Consider the following 18,814-nt stretch of genomic DNA (forward strand, 5'->3'; position numbering starts at 1 on the left):
GGAGAAGAGAAAACATTGGTATTGGGCCGTCAAAGAAAACTCAAATGCATCCAAGTTAGGTGGCGTGTCGGTCACGTCTGACTGTATCCAAGTTAGGTGGCGTGTCGGTCACGTCTGACTGTATCCAAGTTAGGTGGCGTGTCGGTCACGTCTTAGGTGGTGTGTCGGTCACATCTTTAACCTCTCTGGGGTATGTGGGACGCTAACCCACCTGCAGGACACACTATTCAACAGCCAGTGAAATAGCAGGGCAGCAAATTCAAAACAACAAAAATCTCATAATTGACATTTCTCAAACATACACTTCTCCTTAATGTAACCACATTGTCCGATTTCAAAAAGGCTTTACGGCGAAAGCATAGCAGTAGATTATGTTAGGACAGCACCTAAACAAGAAAAACCACAGCCATTTTCCAAGCAAGGAGAGGCGTCACAAAAAACAGAAATACAGCTAAAATTAATCACTAACCTTTGATGATCTTCATCAGATGGCACTCATAGGACTTTATGTTACACAATACATGTATGTTTTGTTCGATAAAGTTCATATTTATATCCATAAACCCCATTTTACATTGGCGTGTAATGTTCAGAAATGTTTTGCCTCCCAAAACCTCCGGTGAATGAGCACATCAATTTACAGAAATACTCATCATAAACATTGATAAAATATTAAAATGTTATTCAAAGAATTATAGATACACTTCTCCTTAATGCAACCGCTGTGTCAGATTGCAAAAAAAACTGCGAAAGCACACTTTGCAACAATCTGAGTACAGTGTTCAGACACGAAACCAAACCCGCCATTTTGTGGAGTCAACAAAACTCTGAAATAATATTAGAAATATTCACTTACCTTTGATGATCTTCATCAGAATGCACTCCCAGGTGTTTGTTTTGTTCGATAAAGTCCATCATTTGTGTCCAAATACCTCCTTTTTGTTTGCGCGTTCAGTCCACTACTCCAAATGCAGGAAGCGCATGCAAAATGTCACAAAGAAAAGTCAAAAAAAGTTATATTTACGTTCGTAGAAATATGTCAAACGATGTATAGCATCAATCTTTAGGATGTTTTTAACATAAATCTTCAGTAATATTCCAACCGGACAATTCCAATGTCTTCAGAAAAGAAAAGGAACACAGCTAAGGCTCATGTGAGCGCGCGCCTCTGAGCTCATGTCATTCTCTCAGTCATCTGACTCCAGGACCTCTTATTCTCTCCCCATTCACAGTAGAAGCATGAAACAACGTTCTAAAGACTGTTGACATCTAGTGGAAGCCTTAGGAAGTGCAAAATGAACCCTAAGTCACTGTATATGCAATCACTTGAAAAACTACAAACCTCAGATTTCCACACTTCCTGGTTGGATTTATCGCAGGTTTTTGACTGCCATATGAGTTATGTTATACTCACAGACATCATTCAAACAGTTCTAGAAACTACAGTGTTTTCTATACAAATCTACTAATAATATGCATATCCTACCTTCTGAGCCTGAGTAGAAGGAAGTTTAATTTGGGCACGCCTTTCATCCGGATGTCAAAATACTGCCCCCGACCATAGAGAAGTTAAAAGTGAAAGTGAGTCAGTGAAAGAGTGAGTATGTGTCGTACTGACCATGCCGAGGCCTTAGCTTCTAGAAGTCCATACAGGCTGTGCATGTTGTAGTGAGACGAGGTCTTCTGGACAGAAGAGGCACACAGAGTCTTAGCCCTCAACAACCCTCCTAATATACCTAGAGAGAGAGAGAGAGAGAGACATTTACATTTTAGTCATTTAGCAGACGCTCTTATCCAGAGCGACTTACAGTAGTGAATGCACTGGCCCCCCGTGGGAATCGAACCCACAACCCTGGCGTTGCACACACCATGCTCTACCAACTGAGCCACAGGGAAGACCATGGAGGGAGGAGAGGGAGAGAGAGGTGAGAGAAAGAGAGGAGGGAGAACGAGAGGTGAGAGAGAGAGGCGAGAGAGAAAGAGAGCAAGGTGAGAGAGGTGTGTGTCTCTCACCAGGTGTGTAAGGAGGGTTCTCCAGCTCGGTGTCAGGACAACCAACGGTCGACCCGTCCACGAAGCTAGATGGCTCGTTCATGTCCTAGGCAGGAAGTGAGAAGGGTCAGAGGGCAAAGCCGTTCACAATATCTGATTCCAGACTGAAACAGGAAAGCACGCACATGGTTAGACGACAGCACACACACACACACACACACACACTCTTACGTACGATCCAGAGTCCATCGAAGGGAACTTTGTCGTGGAACCTCTTGAGATTGTCATACCACCACTCATGGGTCACATCATCAGAGAAATCAGGAAACGCTGTCAGACCTGGCCACACCTGAGAGAGATGAACAACATAGGAGAGGAGAGAGAGAGAGAGGGCAAGGTAAAAGAGAGGTAGTTGACTTTATTGATCAACAGCAATGTGCCTTCTGCTTATCCCACAGAAACAAACACAGGTTAAAGAGGCTGGGGCAGAGGGCAGGCACAGTAAGCCGTTTTATAGGTTAATGGTCTTGCTCAAGGGCACAACTGCAGGCAGGATATGGCATGTAGCTGCCAGCCCACTTCCTCCAGCTGCTGGTCCATCTCTCTCTCTAACCTCTAGGAGTCCTCCAGCTGCTGGTCCATCTCTCTCTAACCTCTAGGAGACCTCCAGCTGCTGGTCCATCTCTCTCTCTAACCTCTAGGAGTCCTCCAGCTGCTGGTCCATCTCTCTCTAACCTCTAGGAGACCTCCAGCTGCTGGTCCATCTCTCTCTCTAACCTCTAGGAGTCCTCCAGCTGCTGGTCCATCTCTCTCTCTAACCTCTAGGAGTCCTCCAGCTGCTGGTCCATCTCTCTCTAACCTCTAGGAGACCTCCAGCTGCTGGTCCATCTCTCTCTCTAACCTCTAGGAGTCCTCCAGCTGCTGGTCCATCTCTCTCTAACCTCTAGGAGACCTCCAGCTGCTGGTCCATCTCTCTCTCTAACCTCTAGGAGTCCTCCAGCTGCTGGTCCATCTCTCTCTCTAACCTCTAGGAGACCTCCAGCTGCTGGTCCATCTCTCTCTCTAACCTCTAGGAGACCTCCAGCTGCTGGTCCATCTCTCTCTCTAACCTCTAGGAGACCTCCAGCTGCTGGTCCATCTCTCTCTCTAACCTCTAGGAGACCTCCAGCTGCTGGTCCATCTCTCTCTAACCTCTAGGAGTCCTCCAGCTGCTGGTCCATCTCTCTCTCTAACCTCTAGGAGACCTCCAGCTGCTGGTCCATCTCTCTCTCTAACCTCTAGGAGACCTCCAGCTGCTGGTCCATCTCTCTCTCTAACCTCTAGGAGACCTCCAGCTGCTGGTCCATCTCTCTCTCTAACCTCTAGGAGACCTCCAGCTGCTGGTCCATCTCTCTCTCTAACCTCTAGGAGACCTCCAGCTGCTGGTCCATCTCTCTCTAACCTCTAGGAGACCTCCAGCTGCTGGTCCATCTCTCTCTCTAACCTCTAGGAGACCTCCAGCTGCTGGTCCATCTCTCTCTCTAACCTCTAGGAGACCTCCAGCTGCTGGTCCATCTCTCTCTCTAACCTCTAGGAGACCTCCAGCTGCTGGTCCATCTCTCTCTCTAACCTCTAGGAGACCTCCAGCTGCTGGTCCATCTCTCTCTCTAACCTCTAGGAGACCTCCAGCTGCTGGTCCATCTCTCTCTAACCTCTAGGAGACCTCCAGCTGCTGGTCCATCTCTCTCTCTAACCTCTAGGAGACCTCCAGCTGCTGGTCCATCTCTCTCTAACCTCTAGGAGTCCTCCAGCTGCTGGTCCATCTCTCTCTCTAACCTCTAGGAGACCTCCAGCTGCTGGTCCATCTCTCTCTAACCTCTAGGAGTCCTCCAGCTGCTGGTCCATCTCTCTCTCTAACCTCTAGGAGTCCTCCAGCTGCTGGTCCATCTCTCTCTAACCTCTAGGAGTCCTCCAGCTGCTGGTCCATCTCTCTCTAACCTCTAGGAGTCCTCCAGCTGCTGGTCCATCTCTCTCTCTAACCTCTAGGAGACCTCCAGCTGCTGGTCCATCTCTCTCTCTAACCTCTAGGAGACCTCCAGCTGCTGGTCCATCTCTCTCTCTAACCTCTAGGAGACCTCCAGCTGCTGGTCCATCTCTCTCTCTAACCTCTAGGAGTCCTCCAGCTGCTGGTCCATCTCTCTCTCTAACCTCTAGGAGACCTCCAGCTGCTGGTCCATCTCTCTCTAACCTCTAGGAGTCCTCCAGCTGCTGGTCCATCTCTCTCTAACCTCTAGGAGACCTCCAGCTGCTGGTCCATCTCTCTCTAACCTCTAGGAGACCTCCAGCTGCTGGTCCATCTCTCTCTAACCTCTAGGAGTCCTCCAATTGCTGGTCCATCTCTCTCTCTAACCTCTAGGAGACCTCCAGCTGCTGGTCCATCTCTCTCTAACCTCTAGGAGACCTCCAGCTGCTGGTCCATCTCTCTCTCTAACCTCTAGGAGTCCTCCAGCTGCTGGTCCATCTCTCTCTCTAACCTCTAGGAGTCCTCCAGCTGCTGGTCCATCTCTCTCTAACCTCTAGGAGACCTCCAGCTGCTGGTCCATCTCTCTCTAACCTCTAGGAGACCTCCAGCTGCTGGTCCATCTCTCTCTCTAACCTCTAGGAGACCTCCAGCTGCTGGTCCATCTCTCTCTCTAACCTCTAGGAGTCCTCCAGCTGCTGGTCCATCTCTCTCTCTAACCTCTAGGAGACCTCCAGCTGCTGGTCCATCTCTCTCTAACCTCTAGGAGTCCTCCAGCTGCTGGTCCATCTCTCTCTAACCTCTAGGAGTCCTCCAGCTGCTGGTCCATCTCTCTCTAACCTCTAGGAGTCCTCCAGCTGCTGGTCCATCTCTCTCTCTAACCTCTAGGAGTCCTCCAGCTGCTGGTCCATCTCTCTCTCTAACCTCTAGGAGACCTCCAGCTGCTGGTCCATCTCTCTCTCTAACCTCTAGGAGACCTCCAGCTGCTGGTCCATCTCTCTCTCTAACCTCTAGGAGTCCTCCAGCTGCTGGTCCATCTCTCTCTCTAACCTCTAGGAGACCTCCAGCTGCTGGTCCATCTCTCTCTCTAACCTCTAGGAGAACTCCAGCTGCTGGTCCATCTCTCTCTCTAACCTCTAGGAGACCTCCAGCTGCTGGTCCATCTCTCTCTCTAACCTCTAGGAGACCTCCAGCTGCTGGTCCATCTCTCTCTCTAACCTCTAGGAGACCTCCAGCTGCTGGTCCATCTCTCTCTCTCTAACCTCTAGGTGTGAGTAAGTACCAAACATAAAGAATGTCCACAGAACCTTGGATTGGAACCTTTAGAGGTCCTTACCTTCCCGATGAGTGTGCTTCCATCTGTGTGGTTGATGAAGACTCCTCTCCTCAGACCTTCGTCATACGGCCAGTACTCTCCTTCTGGCTGGACACTGCTGATACCTGGGTCCTGTAGAGGGAGGAGAGGGTTAACACTGGACACTACTGATACCTGGGTCCTGTAGGGGGAGGAGAGGGTTAACACTGGACACTACTGATCCCTGGGTCCTGTAGGGGGAGGAGAGGGTTAACACTGGACACTACTGATACCTGGGTCCTGTAGGGGGAGGAGAGGGTTAACACTGGACACTACTGATACCTGGGTCCTGTAGGGGGAGGAGAGGGTTAACACTGGACACTACTGATACCTGGGTCCTGTAGGGGGAGGAGAGGGTTAACACTGGACACTACTGATACCTGGGTCCTGTAGAGGGAGGAGAGGGTTTCAGCTGGGGGCTGGAACAAATTTACAAATCATTTGTAGACTGCAAATTGACCGCAAGAAGCCCAAACATATATAATATGACTAAAACAAATATTTCAAACCTTGTCTGTTTATGTGTAGAAATACTTGGGAACAGATTTCTTCAATTAAAATGACACACACCCCCGGGTCCAACAGGGTTAATACCCCCCCGGGTCCTACAGGGTTAATACCCCCCCCCCCCCCCCCCCACGGGTCCTACAGGGTTAATACACCCCCCCCCCCCCCCCCGGGTCCTACAGGGTTAATACACCCCCCCCCCCCCGGGTCCTACAGGGTTAATACCCCCCCCCCCCCCCCCCGGGTCCTACAGGGTTAATAACCAGGGGGCAGTATTTTCACGGCTGGATAAAAAAACGTACCCGATTTAATCTGGTTAACTAATCCTACCCAGTAACTAGAATATGCATATACGTATTATATATGGATAGAAAACACCCTAAAGTTTCTAAAACTGTTTGAATGGTGTCTGTGAGTATAACAGAACTCATTTGGCAGGCAAAACCCTGAGACATTTTCTGACAGGAAGTGGATACCTGATGTGTTGAATTACCTTTAAGCCTATGCCATTGAAACACACAGGGGCTGATTAATGTTTTGGCACTTCCTATTGCTTCCACTAGATGTCACCAGCCTTTACAAAGTGTTTTGAATCTTCTACTATGAGATCTGACCGAACAAGAGCCTTGGAACGGTGATGGCCGATTAGACTCTGGCGCGCGAGGTCATGTTGGGTACCCTCGTTCCAAAACGTTTTAAAAGAGAATGCATTCGTCCACCTTGAATATTATTCATGTTCTGGTTAAAAAAGGCCCTAATGATTTATGCTATACAACGTTTGACATGTTTGAACGAACGTAAATATATTTTTCCCCCTCGTTCATGACGAGAAGTCCGGCTGGCTTAGATCATGTGCTAACAACACGGATCTTTTTGGATATAAATGATGAGCTTTTTTGAACAAAACTACATTCGTTATGGACCTGGGATTCCGGGAAGTGACATCTGATGAAGAGAATCAAAGGTAATGGATTATTTACATAGTATTTTCGATCTCTCCAACATGGCCGTTTGTCTGTATAGCAAAGCATATTTTTCTGGGCGCAGTGCTCAGATTATTGCAAAGTGTGATTTCCCAGTAAGGTTATTTTTAAATCTGGCAAGTGGATTGCGTTCAAGAGATGTAAATCTATAATTCTTTAAATGACAATATAATATTTTACCAATGTTTTCTAATTTTAATTATTTAATTTGTGGTGCTGACTTGACTGCCGGTTATTGGAGGGAAACGATTTCCTCAACATCAATGCCATAGTAAAACGCTGTTTTTGGATATAAATATGAACTTGATAGAACTAAAAATGCATGCATTGTCTAACATAATGTCCTAGGAGTGTCATCTGATGGAGATTGTAAAAGGTTAGTGCATCATTTTAGCTGGTTTTATGGTTTTGGTGACCCTGTCTTTGAATTGACAAAACATTACACACATCTATTGTCAATGTACTCTCCTAACATAATCTAACTTTATGCTTTCGCCGTAAAACCTTTTTGAAATCGGACAACGTGGTTAGATTAAGGAGATGTTTATCTTTCAAAGGGTGTAAGATAGTTGTATGTTTGAAAAATTTGAATTTTGACATTTATTTGGTTTCAAATTTGCCGCTCTTGAAATGCACCTGCTGTTGATAGGGTGCACCACGGGTGGCACGCTAGCGTCCCACATAGCCCCAAGAAGATAATGTCCTAGGAGTGTCATCTGATGAAGATTGTCAAAGGTTAGTGCTGCATTTTAGCTGGTTTTCTGCTTTTGGTGACGCGCTGTCTTTGCATTGACAAAACATTACACACAGCTATTTTCAATGTACTGTCCTAACATAATCTAACTTTATGCTTTCACCGTAAAGCCTTTTTGAAATCGGACAACGTGGTTAGATTAAGGAGATGTTTATCTTTCAAAGGGTGTAAGATAGTTGATTGTTTGAGAAATGTAAATTATTCGATTTATTCTGTTTTGAATTTCGCACGTTGTATCTTGTCTAGCAATCCCATAATCGGGAACCGAACGGGAAGGGGTAATACCACCCCCCCGGGTCCTACAGGGTTAATACACCCCCCCCCCCCCCCCCCGGGTCCTAGAGGGGGGAGGAGAGGGTTAATACCCACCCCTGGGTCCTAGAGGGGGGAGGAGAGGGTTAATACCCACCCCTGGGTCCTAGAGGGGGGAGGAGAGGGTTAATACCCACCCCTGGGTCCTAGAGGGGGGAGGAGAGGGTTAATACCCACCCCTGGGTCCTAGAGGGGGGAGGAGAGGGTTAACGTACCAGCATCATGACATAGCGCTGTCCGTGGCTGTGCAGGTCTTTCACCATGTCAGGCAGGGTCGAGAAGACCGCGGGGTCAAAGGTGAAGTCTAGAGAACGGTCCATGTAGTCTATATCATTCCACTGCACATCCTGCAACACACACACAATGTTATTTCCCTGCCTGTCAAGGAAGACAGTCCCTGTTACATGCAGAAGAGAACCGTGAACACACACCAAGTGAGTCAGAGGAACGTACCTGAGGTATTCCATAATTCCTCATGTTCTTGACGACGTCCCAGGTGGCATTGCTACTTCCGTAACCCCAGCGACAGAGATGGTACCCCAACGCCCAGTAGACTGGCATGGTGGGGTAACCTGAGAGAGATGACGGTGAGAGTCAGACAGTGATGACTTCAAGGATATGAGGAAGAAAAGGGTCCTTGTCTTTCTGTAGACTGACCTACGACCTCCAAATACTGTCCAATCACAGAGGCCGGATCGGGACCCAGAAAGACGTAGAAGTCCAGGATCCCACCAATGGTACGCCAGGTGATGGCAGGGCCCGGCTGGAGGGCCACGTCTGCAGAACCAACATTCACAAAGCATTCATAAACACGCCATAAAGACGACATAACATCACTCAAACATCAACGTAGATTCAAGATATTGAAAATAAAAGGGGAAGATATGGAATAGGCCAGTTCTTGACTCATCGTGTCCCAAATAAACAGGAGCTAGAGTAAAGGTAGTAATGGTAGTAATGGGACGTGGCCACTGACCCATAGCGTTGCTGTTGAGCAGGAAGAATCCATGTGCTGTCCCCGTCCCTCCCTCCTCCATGGCCAGGTAGAAGGGATGAGCCCCGTACAGGTTAGTCAGCTCCTACAGACACAGGATATAGAATAGAGTCATGGTCAGGTAGAAGGGATGAAGTCCTACAGACACAGGATATAGAATAGAGTCATGGTCAGGTAGAAAGGATGAGGTCCTACAGACACAGGATATAGAATAGAGTCATGGTCAGGTAGAAGGGATGAGGTCCTACAGACACAGGATATAGAATAGAGTCATAGTCAGGTAGAAGGGATGAGGTCATATAGAATAGAGCCATGGTCAGGTAGAAGGGATGAGGTCCTACAGACACAGGATATAGAATAGAGTCATGGTCAGGTAGAATGGATGAGGTCCTACAGACACAGGATATAGAATAGAATCATGGTCAGGTAGAAGGGATGAGGTCCTACAGACACAGGATATAGAATAGAGTCATGGTCAGGTAGAAAGGATGAGGTCCTACAGACACAGGATATAGAATAGAGTCATGGTCAGGTAGAAGGGATGAGGTCCTACAGAGACAGGATATAGAATAGAGTCATAGTCAGGTAGAAGGGATGAGGTCATATAGAATAGAGCCATGGTCAGGTAGAATGGATGAGGTCCTACAGACACAGGATATAGAATAGAGTCATGGTCAGGTAGAATGGATGAGGTCCTACAGACACAGGATATAGAATAGAGTCATGGTCAGGTAGAAGGGATGAGGTCCTACAGACACAGGATATAGAATAGAGTCATGGTCAGGTAGAAGGGATGAGGTCCTACAGACACAGGATATAGAATAGAGTCATGGTCAGGTAGAAGGGATGAGGCCCTACAGACACAGGATATAGAATAGAGTCATGGTCAGGTAGAAGGGATGAGGTCATATAGAATAGAGCCATGGTCAGGTAGAAGGAATGAGGTCCTACAGACACAGGATATAGAATAGAGTCATGGTCAGGTAGAAGGGATGAAGTCCTACAGACACAGGATATAGAATAGAGTCATGGTCAGGTAGAAGGGATGAGGTCCGTACAGACACAGGATATAGAATAGAGTCATGGTCAGGTAGAAAGGATGAGGTCCTACAGACACAGGATATAGAATAGAGCCATGGTAAGGTAGAAGGGATGAAGTCCTACAGACACAGGATATAGAATAGAGCCATGGTCAGGAAGAAGGGATGAGGTCCTACAGACACATGATATAGAATAGAGTCATGGTCAGGTAGAAGGGATGAGGTCATATAGAATAGAGCCATGGTCAGGTAGAAGGGATGAGGTCCTACAGACACAGGATATAGAGTCATGGTCAGGTAGAAGTGATGAAGTCCTACAGACACAGGATATAGAATAGAGTCATGGTCAGGTAGAAGGGATGAGGTCCGTACAGACACAGGATATAGAATAGAGTCATGGTCAGGTAGAAAGGATGAGGTCCTACAGACACAGGATATAGAATAGAGCCATGGTAAGGTAGAAGGGATGAAGTCCTACAGACACAGGATATAGAATAGAGCCATGGTCAGGAAGAAGGGATGAGGTCCTACAGACACATGATATAGAATAGAGTCATGGTCAGGTAGAAGGGATGAGGTCCTACAGACACAGGATATAGAATAGAGTCATGGTCAGGTAGAAGGGATGAGGTCCTACAGACACAAGATATAGAATAGAGCCAAGGTCAGGTAGAAAGGATGAGGTCCTACAAACACAGGATATAGAGTCATGGTCAGGTAGAAGGGATGAGGTCCGTACAGACACAGGATATAGAATAGAGTCATGGTCAGGTAGAAGGGACGAGGTCCTACAGACACAGGATATAGAATAGAGTCATGGTCAGGTAGAAGGGACGAGGTCCTACAGACACAGGATATAGAATAGAGTCATGGTCAGGTAGAAGGGATGAGGTCCTACAGACACAGGATATAGAATAGAGCCATGGTCAGGTAGAAAGGATGAGGTCCTACAAACACAGAATATAGAGTCATGGTCAGGTAGAAGGGATGAGGTCCGTGCAGACACAGGATATAGAATAGAATCATGGTCAGGTAGAAGGGATGAGGTCCGTACAGACACAGGATATAGAATAGAGTCATGGTCAGGTAGAAGGGATGAGGTCCTGCAGACACAGGATATAGAATAGAGTCATGGTCAGGTAGAAAGGATGAGGTCCTACAGACACAGGATATAGAATAGAGTCATGGTCAGGTAGAAGGGATGAGGTCCTACAGACACAGGATATAGAATAGAGTCATAGTCAGGTAGAAGGGATGAGGTCATATAGAATAGAGCCATGGTCAGGTAGAAGGGATGAGGTCCGTACAGACACAGGATATAGAATAGAGTCATGGTCAGGTAGAAGGGATGAGGTCCTACAGACACAGGATATAGAATAGAGTCATAGTCAGGTAGAAGGGATGAGGTCATATAGAATAGAGCCATGGTCAGGTAGAAGGGATGCGGTCCTACAGACACAGGATATAGAATAGAGTCATGGTCAGGTAGAAGGGATGAGGTCATATAGAATAGAGCCATGGTCAGGTAGAAGGGATGAGGTCCTACAGACACAGGATATAGAATAGAGTCATGGTCAGGTAGAAGGGATGAGGTCCTACAGACACAGGATATAGAATAGAGTCATGGTCAGGTAGAAGGGATGAGGTCCTACAGACACAGGATATAGAATAGAGTCATAGTCAGGTAGAAGGGATGAGGTCATATAGAATAGAGCCATGGTCAGGTAGAAGGGATGAGGTCCGTACAGACACAGGATATAGAATAGAGTCATGGTCAGGTAGAAGGGATGAGGTCCTACAGACACAGGATATAGAATAGAGTCATAGTCAGGTAGAAGGGATGAGGTCATATAGAATAGAGCCATGGTCAGGTAGAAGGGATGCGGTCCTACAGACACAGGATATAGAATAGAGTCATGGTCAGGTAGAATGGATGAGGTCCTACAGACACAGGATATAGAATAGAATCATGGTCAGGTAGAAGGGATGAGGTCCTACAGACACAGGATATAGAATAGAGTCATGGTCAGGTAGAAAGGATGAGGTCCTACAGACACAGGATATAGAATAGAGTCATGGTCAGGTAGAAGGGATGAGGTCCTACAGACACAGGATATAGAATAGAGTCATAGTCAGGTAGAATGGATGAGGTCCTACAGACACAGGATATAGAATAGAGTCATAGTCAGGTAGAAGGGATGAGGTCATATAGAATAGAGCCATGGTCAGGTAGAAGGGATGAGGTCCGTACAGACACAGGATATAGAATAAAGTCATGGTCAGGTAGAAGGGATGAGGTCCTACAGACACAGGATATAGAATAGAGTCATAGTCAGGTAGAAGGGATGAGGTCATATAGAATAGAGCCATGGTCAGGTAGAAGGGATGCGGTCCTACAGACACAGAATATAGAATAGAGTCATGGTCAGGTAGAATGGATGAGGTCCTACAGACACAGGATATAGAATAGAGTCATGGTCAGGTAGAAGGGATGAGGTCCTACAGACACAGGATATAGAATAGAGTCATAGTCAGGTAGAAGGGATGAGGTCATATAGAATAGAGCCATGGTCAGGTAGAAGGGATGAGGTCCTACAGACACAGGATATAGAATAGAGTCATGGTCAGGTAGAAGGGACGAGGTCCTACAGACACAGGATATAGAATAGAGTCATGGTCAGGTAGAAGGGATGAGGTCCTACAGACACAGGATATAGAATAGAGTCATAGTCAGGTAGAAGGGATGAGGTCATATAGAATAGAGCCATGGTCAGGTAGAAAGGATGAGGTCCGTACAGACACAGGATATAGAATAGAGTCATGGTCAGGTAGAAGGGATGAGGTCCTACAGACACAGGATATAGAATAGAGTCATAGTCAGGTAGAAGGGATGAGATCATATAGAATAGAGCCATGGTCAGGTAGAAGGGATGCGGTCCTACAGACACAGGATATAGAATAGAGTCATGGTCAGGTAGAATGGATGAGGTCCTACAGACACAGGATATAGAATAGAATCATGGTCAGGTAGAAGGGATGAGGTCCTACAGACACAGGATATAGAATAGAGTCATGGTCAGGTAGAAAGGATGAGGTCCTACAGACACAGGATATAGAATAGAGTCATGGTCAGGTAGAAGGGATGAGGTCCTACAGACACAGGATATAGAATAGAGTCATAGTCAGGTAGAAGGGATGAGGTCATATAGAATAGAGCCATGGTCAGGTAGAAGGGATGAGGTCCTACAGACACAGGATATAGAATAGAGTCATGGTCAGGTAGAATGGATGAGGTCCTACAGACACAGGATATAGAATAGAGTCATGGTCAGGTAGAAGGGATGAGGTCCTACAGACACAGGATATAGAATAGAGTCATAGTCAGGTAGAAGGGATGAGGTCATATAGAATAGAGACATGGTCAGGTAGAAGGGATGAGGTCCGTACAGACACAGGATATAGAATAGAGTCATGGTCAGGTAGAAGGGATGAGGTCCTACAGACACAGGATATAGAATAGAGTCATAGTCAGGTAGAAGGGATGAGGTCATATAGAATAGAGCCATGGTCAGGTAGAAGGGATGCGGTCCTACAGACACAGGATATAGAATAGAGTCATGGTCAGGTAGAATGGATGAGGTCCTACAGACACAGGATATAGAATAGAGTCATGGTCAGGTAGAAGGGATGAGGTCCTACAGACACAGGATATAGAATAGAGTCATAGTCAGGTAGAAGGGATGAGGTCATATAGAATAGAGCCATGGTCAGGTAGAAGGGATGAGGTCCTACAGACACAGGATATAGAATAGAGTCATGGTCAGGTAGAAGGGATGAAGTCCTACAGACACAGGATATAGAATAGAGTCATGGTCAGGTAGAAGGGATGAGGTCCGTACAGACACAGGATATAGAATAGAGTCATGGTCAGGTAGAAAGGATGAGGTCCTACAGACACAGGTTATAGAATAGAGCCATGGTAAGGTAGAAGGGATGAAGTCCTACAGATACAGGATATAGAATAGAGCCATGGTCAGGTAGAAGGGATGAGGTCCTACAGACACATGATATAGAATAGAGTCATGGTCAGGTAGAAGGGATGAAGTCCTACAGACACAGGATATAGAATAGAGTCATGGTCAGGTAGAAAGGATGAGGTCCTACAGACACAGGATATAGAATAGAGTCATGGTCAGGTAGAAGGGATGAGGTCCTACAGACACAGGATATAGAATAGAGCCATGGTCAGGTAGAAAGGATGAGGTCCTACAAACACAGGATATAGAGTCATGGTCAGGTAGAAGGGATGAGGTCCGTACAGACACAGGATATAGAATAGAGTCATGGTCAGGTAGAAGGGACGAGGTCCTACAGACACAGGATATAGAATAGAGTCATGGTCAGGTAGAAGGGACGAGGTCCTACAGACACAGGATATAGAATAGAGTCATGGTCAGGTAGAAGGGATGAGGTCCTACAGACACAGGATATAGAATAGAGTCATGGTCAGGTAGAAGGGATGAGGTCCTACAGACACAGGATATAGAATAGAGTCATAGTCAGGTAGAAGGGATGAGGTCATATAGAATAGAGCCATGGTCAGGTAGAAGGGATGCGGTCCTACAGACACAGGATATAGAATAGAGTCATGGTCAGGTAGAATGGATGAGGTCCTACAGACACAGGATATAGAATAGAATCATGGTCAGGTAGAAGGGATGAGGTCCTACAGACACAGGATATAGAATAGAGTCATGGTCAGGTAGAAAGGATGAGGTCCTACAGACACAGGATATAGAATAGAGTCATGGTCAGGTAGAAGGGATGAGGTCCTACAGACACAGGATATAGAATAGAGTCATAGTCAGGTAGAATGGATGAGGTCCTACAGACACAGGATATAGAATAGAGTCATAGTCAGGTAGAAGGGATGAGGTCATATAGAATAGAGCCATGGTCAGGTAGAAGGGATGAGGTCCGTACAGACACAGGATATAGAATAGAGTCATGGTCAGGTAGAAGGGATGAGGTCATATAGAATAGAGCCATGGTCAGGTAGAAGGGATGCGGTCCTACAGACACAGAATATAGAATAGAGTCATGGTCAGGTAGAATGGATGAGGTCCTACAGACACAGGATATAGAATAGAGTCATGGTCAGGTAGAAGGGATGAGGTCCTACAGACACAGGATATAGAATAGAGTCATAGTCAGGTAGAAGGGATGAGGTCATATAGAATAGAGCCATGGTCAGGTAGAAGGGATGAGGTCCTACAGACACAGGATATAGAATAGAGTCATGGTCAGGTAGAAGGGACGAGGTCCTACAGACACAGGATATAGAATAGAGTCATGGTCAGGTAGAAGGGACGAGGTCCTACAGACACAGGATATAGAATAGAGTCATGGTCAGGTAGAAGGGATGAGGTCCTACAGACACAGGATATAGAATAGAGCCATGGTCAGGTAGAAAGGATGAGGTCCTACAAACACAGAATATAGAGTCATGGTCAGGTAGAAGGGATGAGGTCCGTGCAGACACAGGATATAGAATAGAGTCATGGTCAGGTAGAAGGGATGAGGTCCGTACAGACACAGGATATAGAATAGAGTCATGGTCAGGTAGAAGGGATGAGGTCCTGCAGACACAGGATATAGAATAGAGTCATGGTCAGGTAGAAAGGATGAGGTCCTACAGACACAGGATATAGAATAGAGTCATGGTCAGGTAGAAGGGATGAGGTCCTACAGACACAGGATATAGAATAGAGTCATAGTCAGGTAAAAGGGATGAGGTCATATAGAATAGAGCCATGGTCAGGTAGAAGGGATGAGGTCCTACAGACACAGGATATAGAATAGAGTCATGGTCAGGTAGAATGGATGAGGTCCTACAGACACAGGATATAGAATAGAGTCATGGTCAGGTAGAAGGGATGAGGTCCTACAGACACAGGATATAGAATAGAGTCATAGTCAGGTAGAAGGGATGAGGTCATATAGAATAGAGCCATGGTCAGGTAGAAGGGATGAGGTCCGTACAGACACAGGATATAGAATAGAGTCATGGTCAGGTAGAATGGATGAGGTCCTACAGACACAGGATATAGAATAGAGTCATGGTCAGGTAGAAGGGATGAGGTCCTACAGACACAGGATATAGAATAGAGTCATAGTCAGGTAGAAGGGATGAGGTCATATAGAATAGAGCCATGGTCAGGTAGAAGGGATGAGGTCCGTACAGACACAGGATATAGAATAGAGTCATGGTCAGGTAGAAGGGATGAGGTCCTACAGACACAGGATATAGAATAGAGTCATAGTCAGGTAGAAGGGATGAGGTCATATAGAATAGAGCCATGGTCAGGTAGAAGGGATGCGGTCCTACAGACACAGGATATAGAATAGAGTCATGGTCAGGTAGAAGGGATGAGGTCATATAGAATAGAGCCATGGTCAGGTAGAAGGGATGAGGTCCTACAGACACAGGATATAGAATAGAGTCATGGTCAGGTAGAAGGGATGAGGTCCTACAGACACAGGATATAGAATAGAGTCATGGTCAGGTAGAAGGGATGAGGTCCTACAGACACAGGATATAGAATAGAGTCATAGTCAGGTAGAAGGGATGAGGTCATATAGAATAGAGCCATGGTCAGGTAGAAGGGATGAGGTCCGTACAGACACAGGATATAGAATAGAGTCATGGTCAGGTAGAAGGGATGAGGTCCTACAGACACAGGATATAGAATAGAGTCATAGTCAGGTAGAAGGGATGAGGTCATATAGAATAGAGCCATGGTCAGGTAGAAGGGATGCGGTCCTACAGACACAGGATATAGAATAGAGTCATGGTCAGGTAGAATGGATGAGGTCCTACAGACACAGGATATAGAATAGAGTCATGGTCAGGTAGAAAGGATGAGGTCCTACAGACACAGGATATAGAATAGAGTCATGGTCAGGTAGAAAGGATGAGGTCCTACAGACACAGGATATAGAATAGAGTCATGGTCAGGTAGAAGGGATGAGGTCCTACAGACACAGGATATAGAATAGAGTCATAGTCAGGTAGAAGGGATGAGGTCATATAGAATAGAGCCATGGTCAGGTAGAAGGGATGAGGTCCTACAGACACAGGATATAGAATAGAGTCATGGTCAGGTAGAATGGATGAGGTCCTACAGACACAGGATATAGAATAGAGTCATGGTCAGGTAGAAGGGATGAGGTCCTACAGACACAGGATATAGAATAGAGTCATAGTCAGGTAGAAGGGATGAGGTCATATAGAATAGAGACATGGTCAGGTAGAAGGGATGAGGTCCGTACAGACACAGGATATAGAATAGAGTCATGGTCAGGTAGAAGGGATGAGGTCCTACAGACACAGGATATAGAATAGAGTCATAGTCAGGTAGAAGGGATGAGGTCATATAGAATAGAGCCATGGTCAGGTAGAAGGGATGCGGTCCTACAGACACAGGATATAGAATAGAGTCATGGTCAGGTAGAATGGATGAGGTCCTACAGACACAGGATATAGAATAGAGTCATGGTCAGGTAGAAGGGATGAGGTCCTACAGACACAGGATATAGAATAGAGTCATAGTCAGGTAGAAGGGATGAGGTCATATAGAATAGAGCCATGGTCAGGTAGAATGGATGAGGTCCTACAGACACAGGATATAGAATAGAGTCATGGTCAGGTAGAATGGATGAGGTCCTACAGACACAGGATATAGAATAGAGTCATGGTCAGGTAGAAGGGATGAGGTCCTACAGACACAGGATATAGAATAGAGTCATGGTCAGGTAGAAGGGATGAGGTCCTACAGACACAGGATATAGAATAGAGTCATGGTCAGGTAGAAGGGATGAGGCCCTACAGACACAGGATATAGAATAGAGTCATGGTCAGGTAGAAGGGATGAGGTCATATAGAATAGAGCCATGGTCAGGTAGAAGGAATGAGGTCCTACAGACACAGGATATAGAATAGAGTCATGGTCAGGTAGAAGGGATGAAGTCCTACAGACACAGGATATAGAATAGAGTCATGGTCAGGTAGAAGGGATGAGGTCCGTACAGACACAGGATATAGAATAGAGTCATGGTCAGGTAGAAAGGATGAGGTCCTACAGACACAGGATATAGAATAGAGCCATGGTAAGGTAGAAGGGATGAAGTCCTACAGACACAGGATATAGAATAGAGCCATGGTCAGGAAGAAGGGATGAGGTCCTACAGACACATGATATAGAATAGAGTCATGGTCAGGTAGAAGGGATGAGGTCATATAGAATAGAGCCATGGTCAGGTAGAAGGGATGAGGTCCTACAGACACAGGATATAGAGTCATGGTCAGGTAGAAGTGATGAAGTCCTACAGACACAGGATATAGAATAGAGTCATGGTCAGGTAGAAGGGATGAGGTCCGTACAGACACAGGATATAGAATAGAGTCATGGTCAGGTAGAAAGGATGAGGTCCTACAGACACAGGATATAGAATAGAGCCATGGTAAGGTAGAAGGGATGAAGTCCTACAGACACAGGATATAGAATAGAGCCATGGTCAGGAAGAAGGGATGAGGTCCTACAGACACATGATATAGAATAGAGTCATGGTCAGGTAGAAGGGATGAGGTCCTACAGACACAGGATATAGAATAGAGTCATGGTCAGGTAGAAGGGATGAGGTCCTACAGACACAAGATATAGAATAGAGCCAAGGTCAGGTAGAAAGGATGAGGTCCTACAAACACAGGATATAGAGTCATGGTCAGGTAGAAGGGATGAGGTCCGTACAGACACAGGATATAGAATAGAGTCATGGTCAGGTAGAAGGGACGAGGTCCTACAGACACAGGATATAGA

At 46.2% G+C, this 18,814-nt stretch overlaps 1 protein-coding gene across 2 annotated transcripts in view; it reads right to left on the reverse strand.

The window, feature by feature from the left end:
• Positions 1–18,814, reverse strand: part of LOC106564132 (lysosomal alpha-glucosidase) — an 84,342-nt gene that overhangs the window by 21,022 nt on the left and 44,506 nt on the right. For both annotated transcript variants that reach the window (XR_014379587.1, XM_082958561.1), the window contains exons 6-13: positions 8,878–8,980; positions 8,559–8,678; positions 8,355–8,473; positions 8,117–8,248; positions 5,328–5,438; positions 2,228–2,341; positions 2,014–2,098; positions 1,619–1,736 (exon numbers count right to left, since the gene is read on the reverse strand). Coding sequence is in view for 1 of the 2 variants with exons in the window: in XM_082958561.1 (XP_082814687.1) it covers positions 1,619–1,736; positions 2,014–2,098; positions 2,228–2,341; positions 5,328–5,438; positions 8,117–8,248; positions 8,355–8,473; positions 8,559–8,678; positions 8,878–8,980 (902 nt within the window). In the remaining variant the exon portion in view is untranslated. The remainder of the gene's footprint in view (positions 1–1,618; positions 1,737–2,013; positions 2,099–2,227; positions 2,342–5,327; positions 5,439–8,116; positions 8,249–8,354; positions 8,474–8,558; positions 8,679–8,877; positions 8,981–18,814) is intronic.

Source organism: Salmo salar, chromosome 12 (assembly GCF_965601325.2).
Source record: "Salmo salar chromosome 12, fSalSal1, whole genome shotgun sequence".
Lineage (NCBI taxonomy): Eukaryota > Metazoa > Chordata > Actinopteri > Salmoniformes > Salmonidae > Salmo > Salmo salar.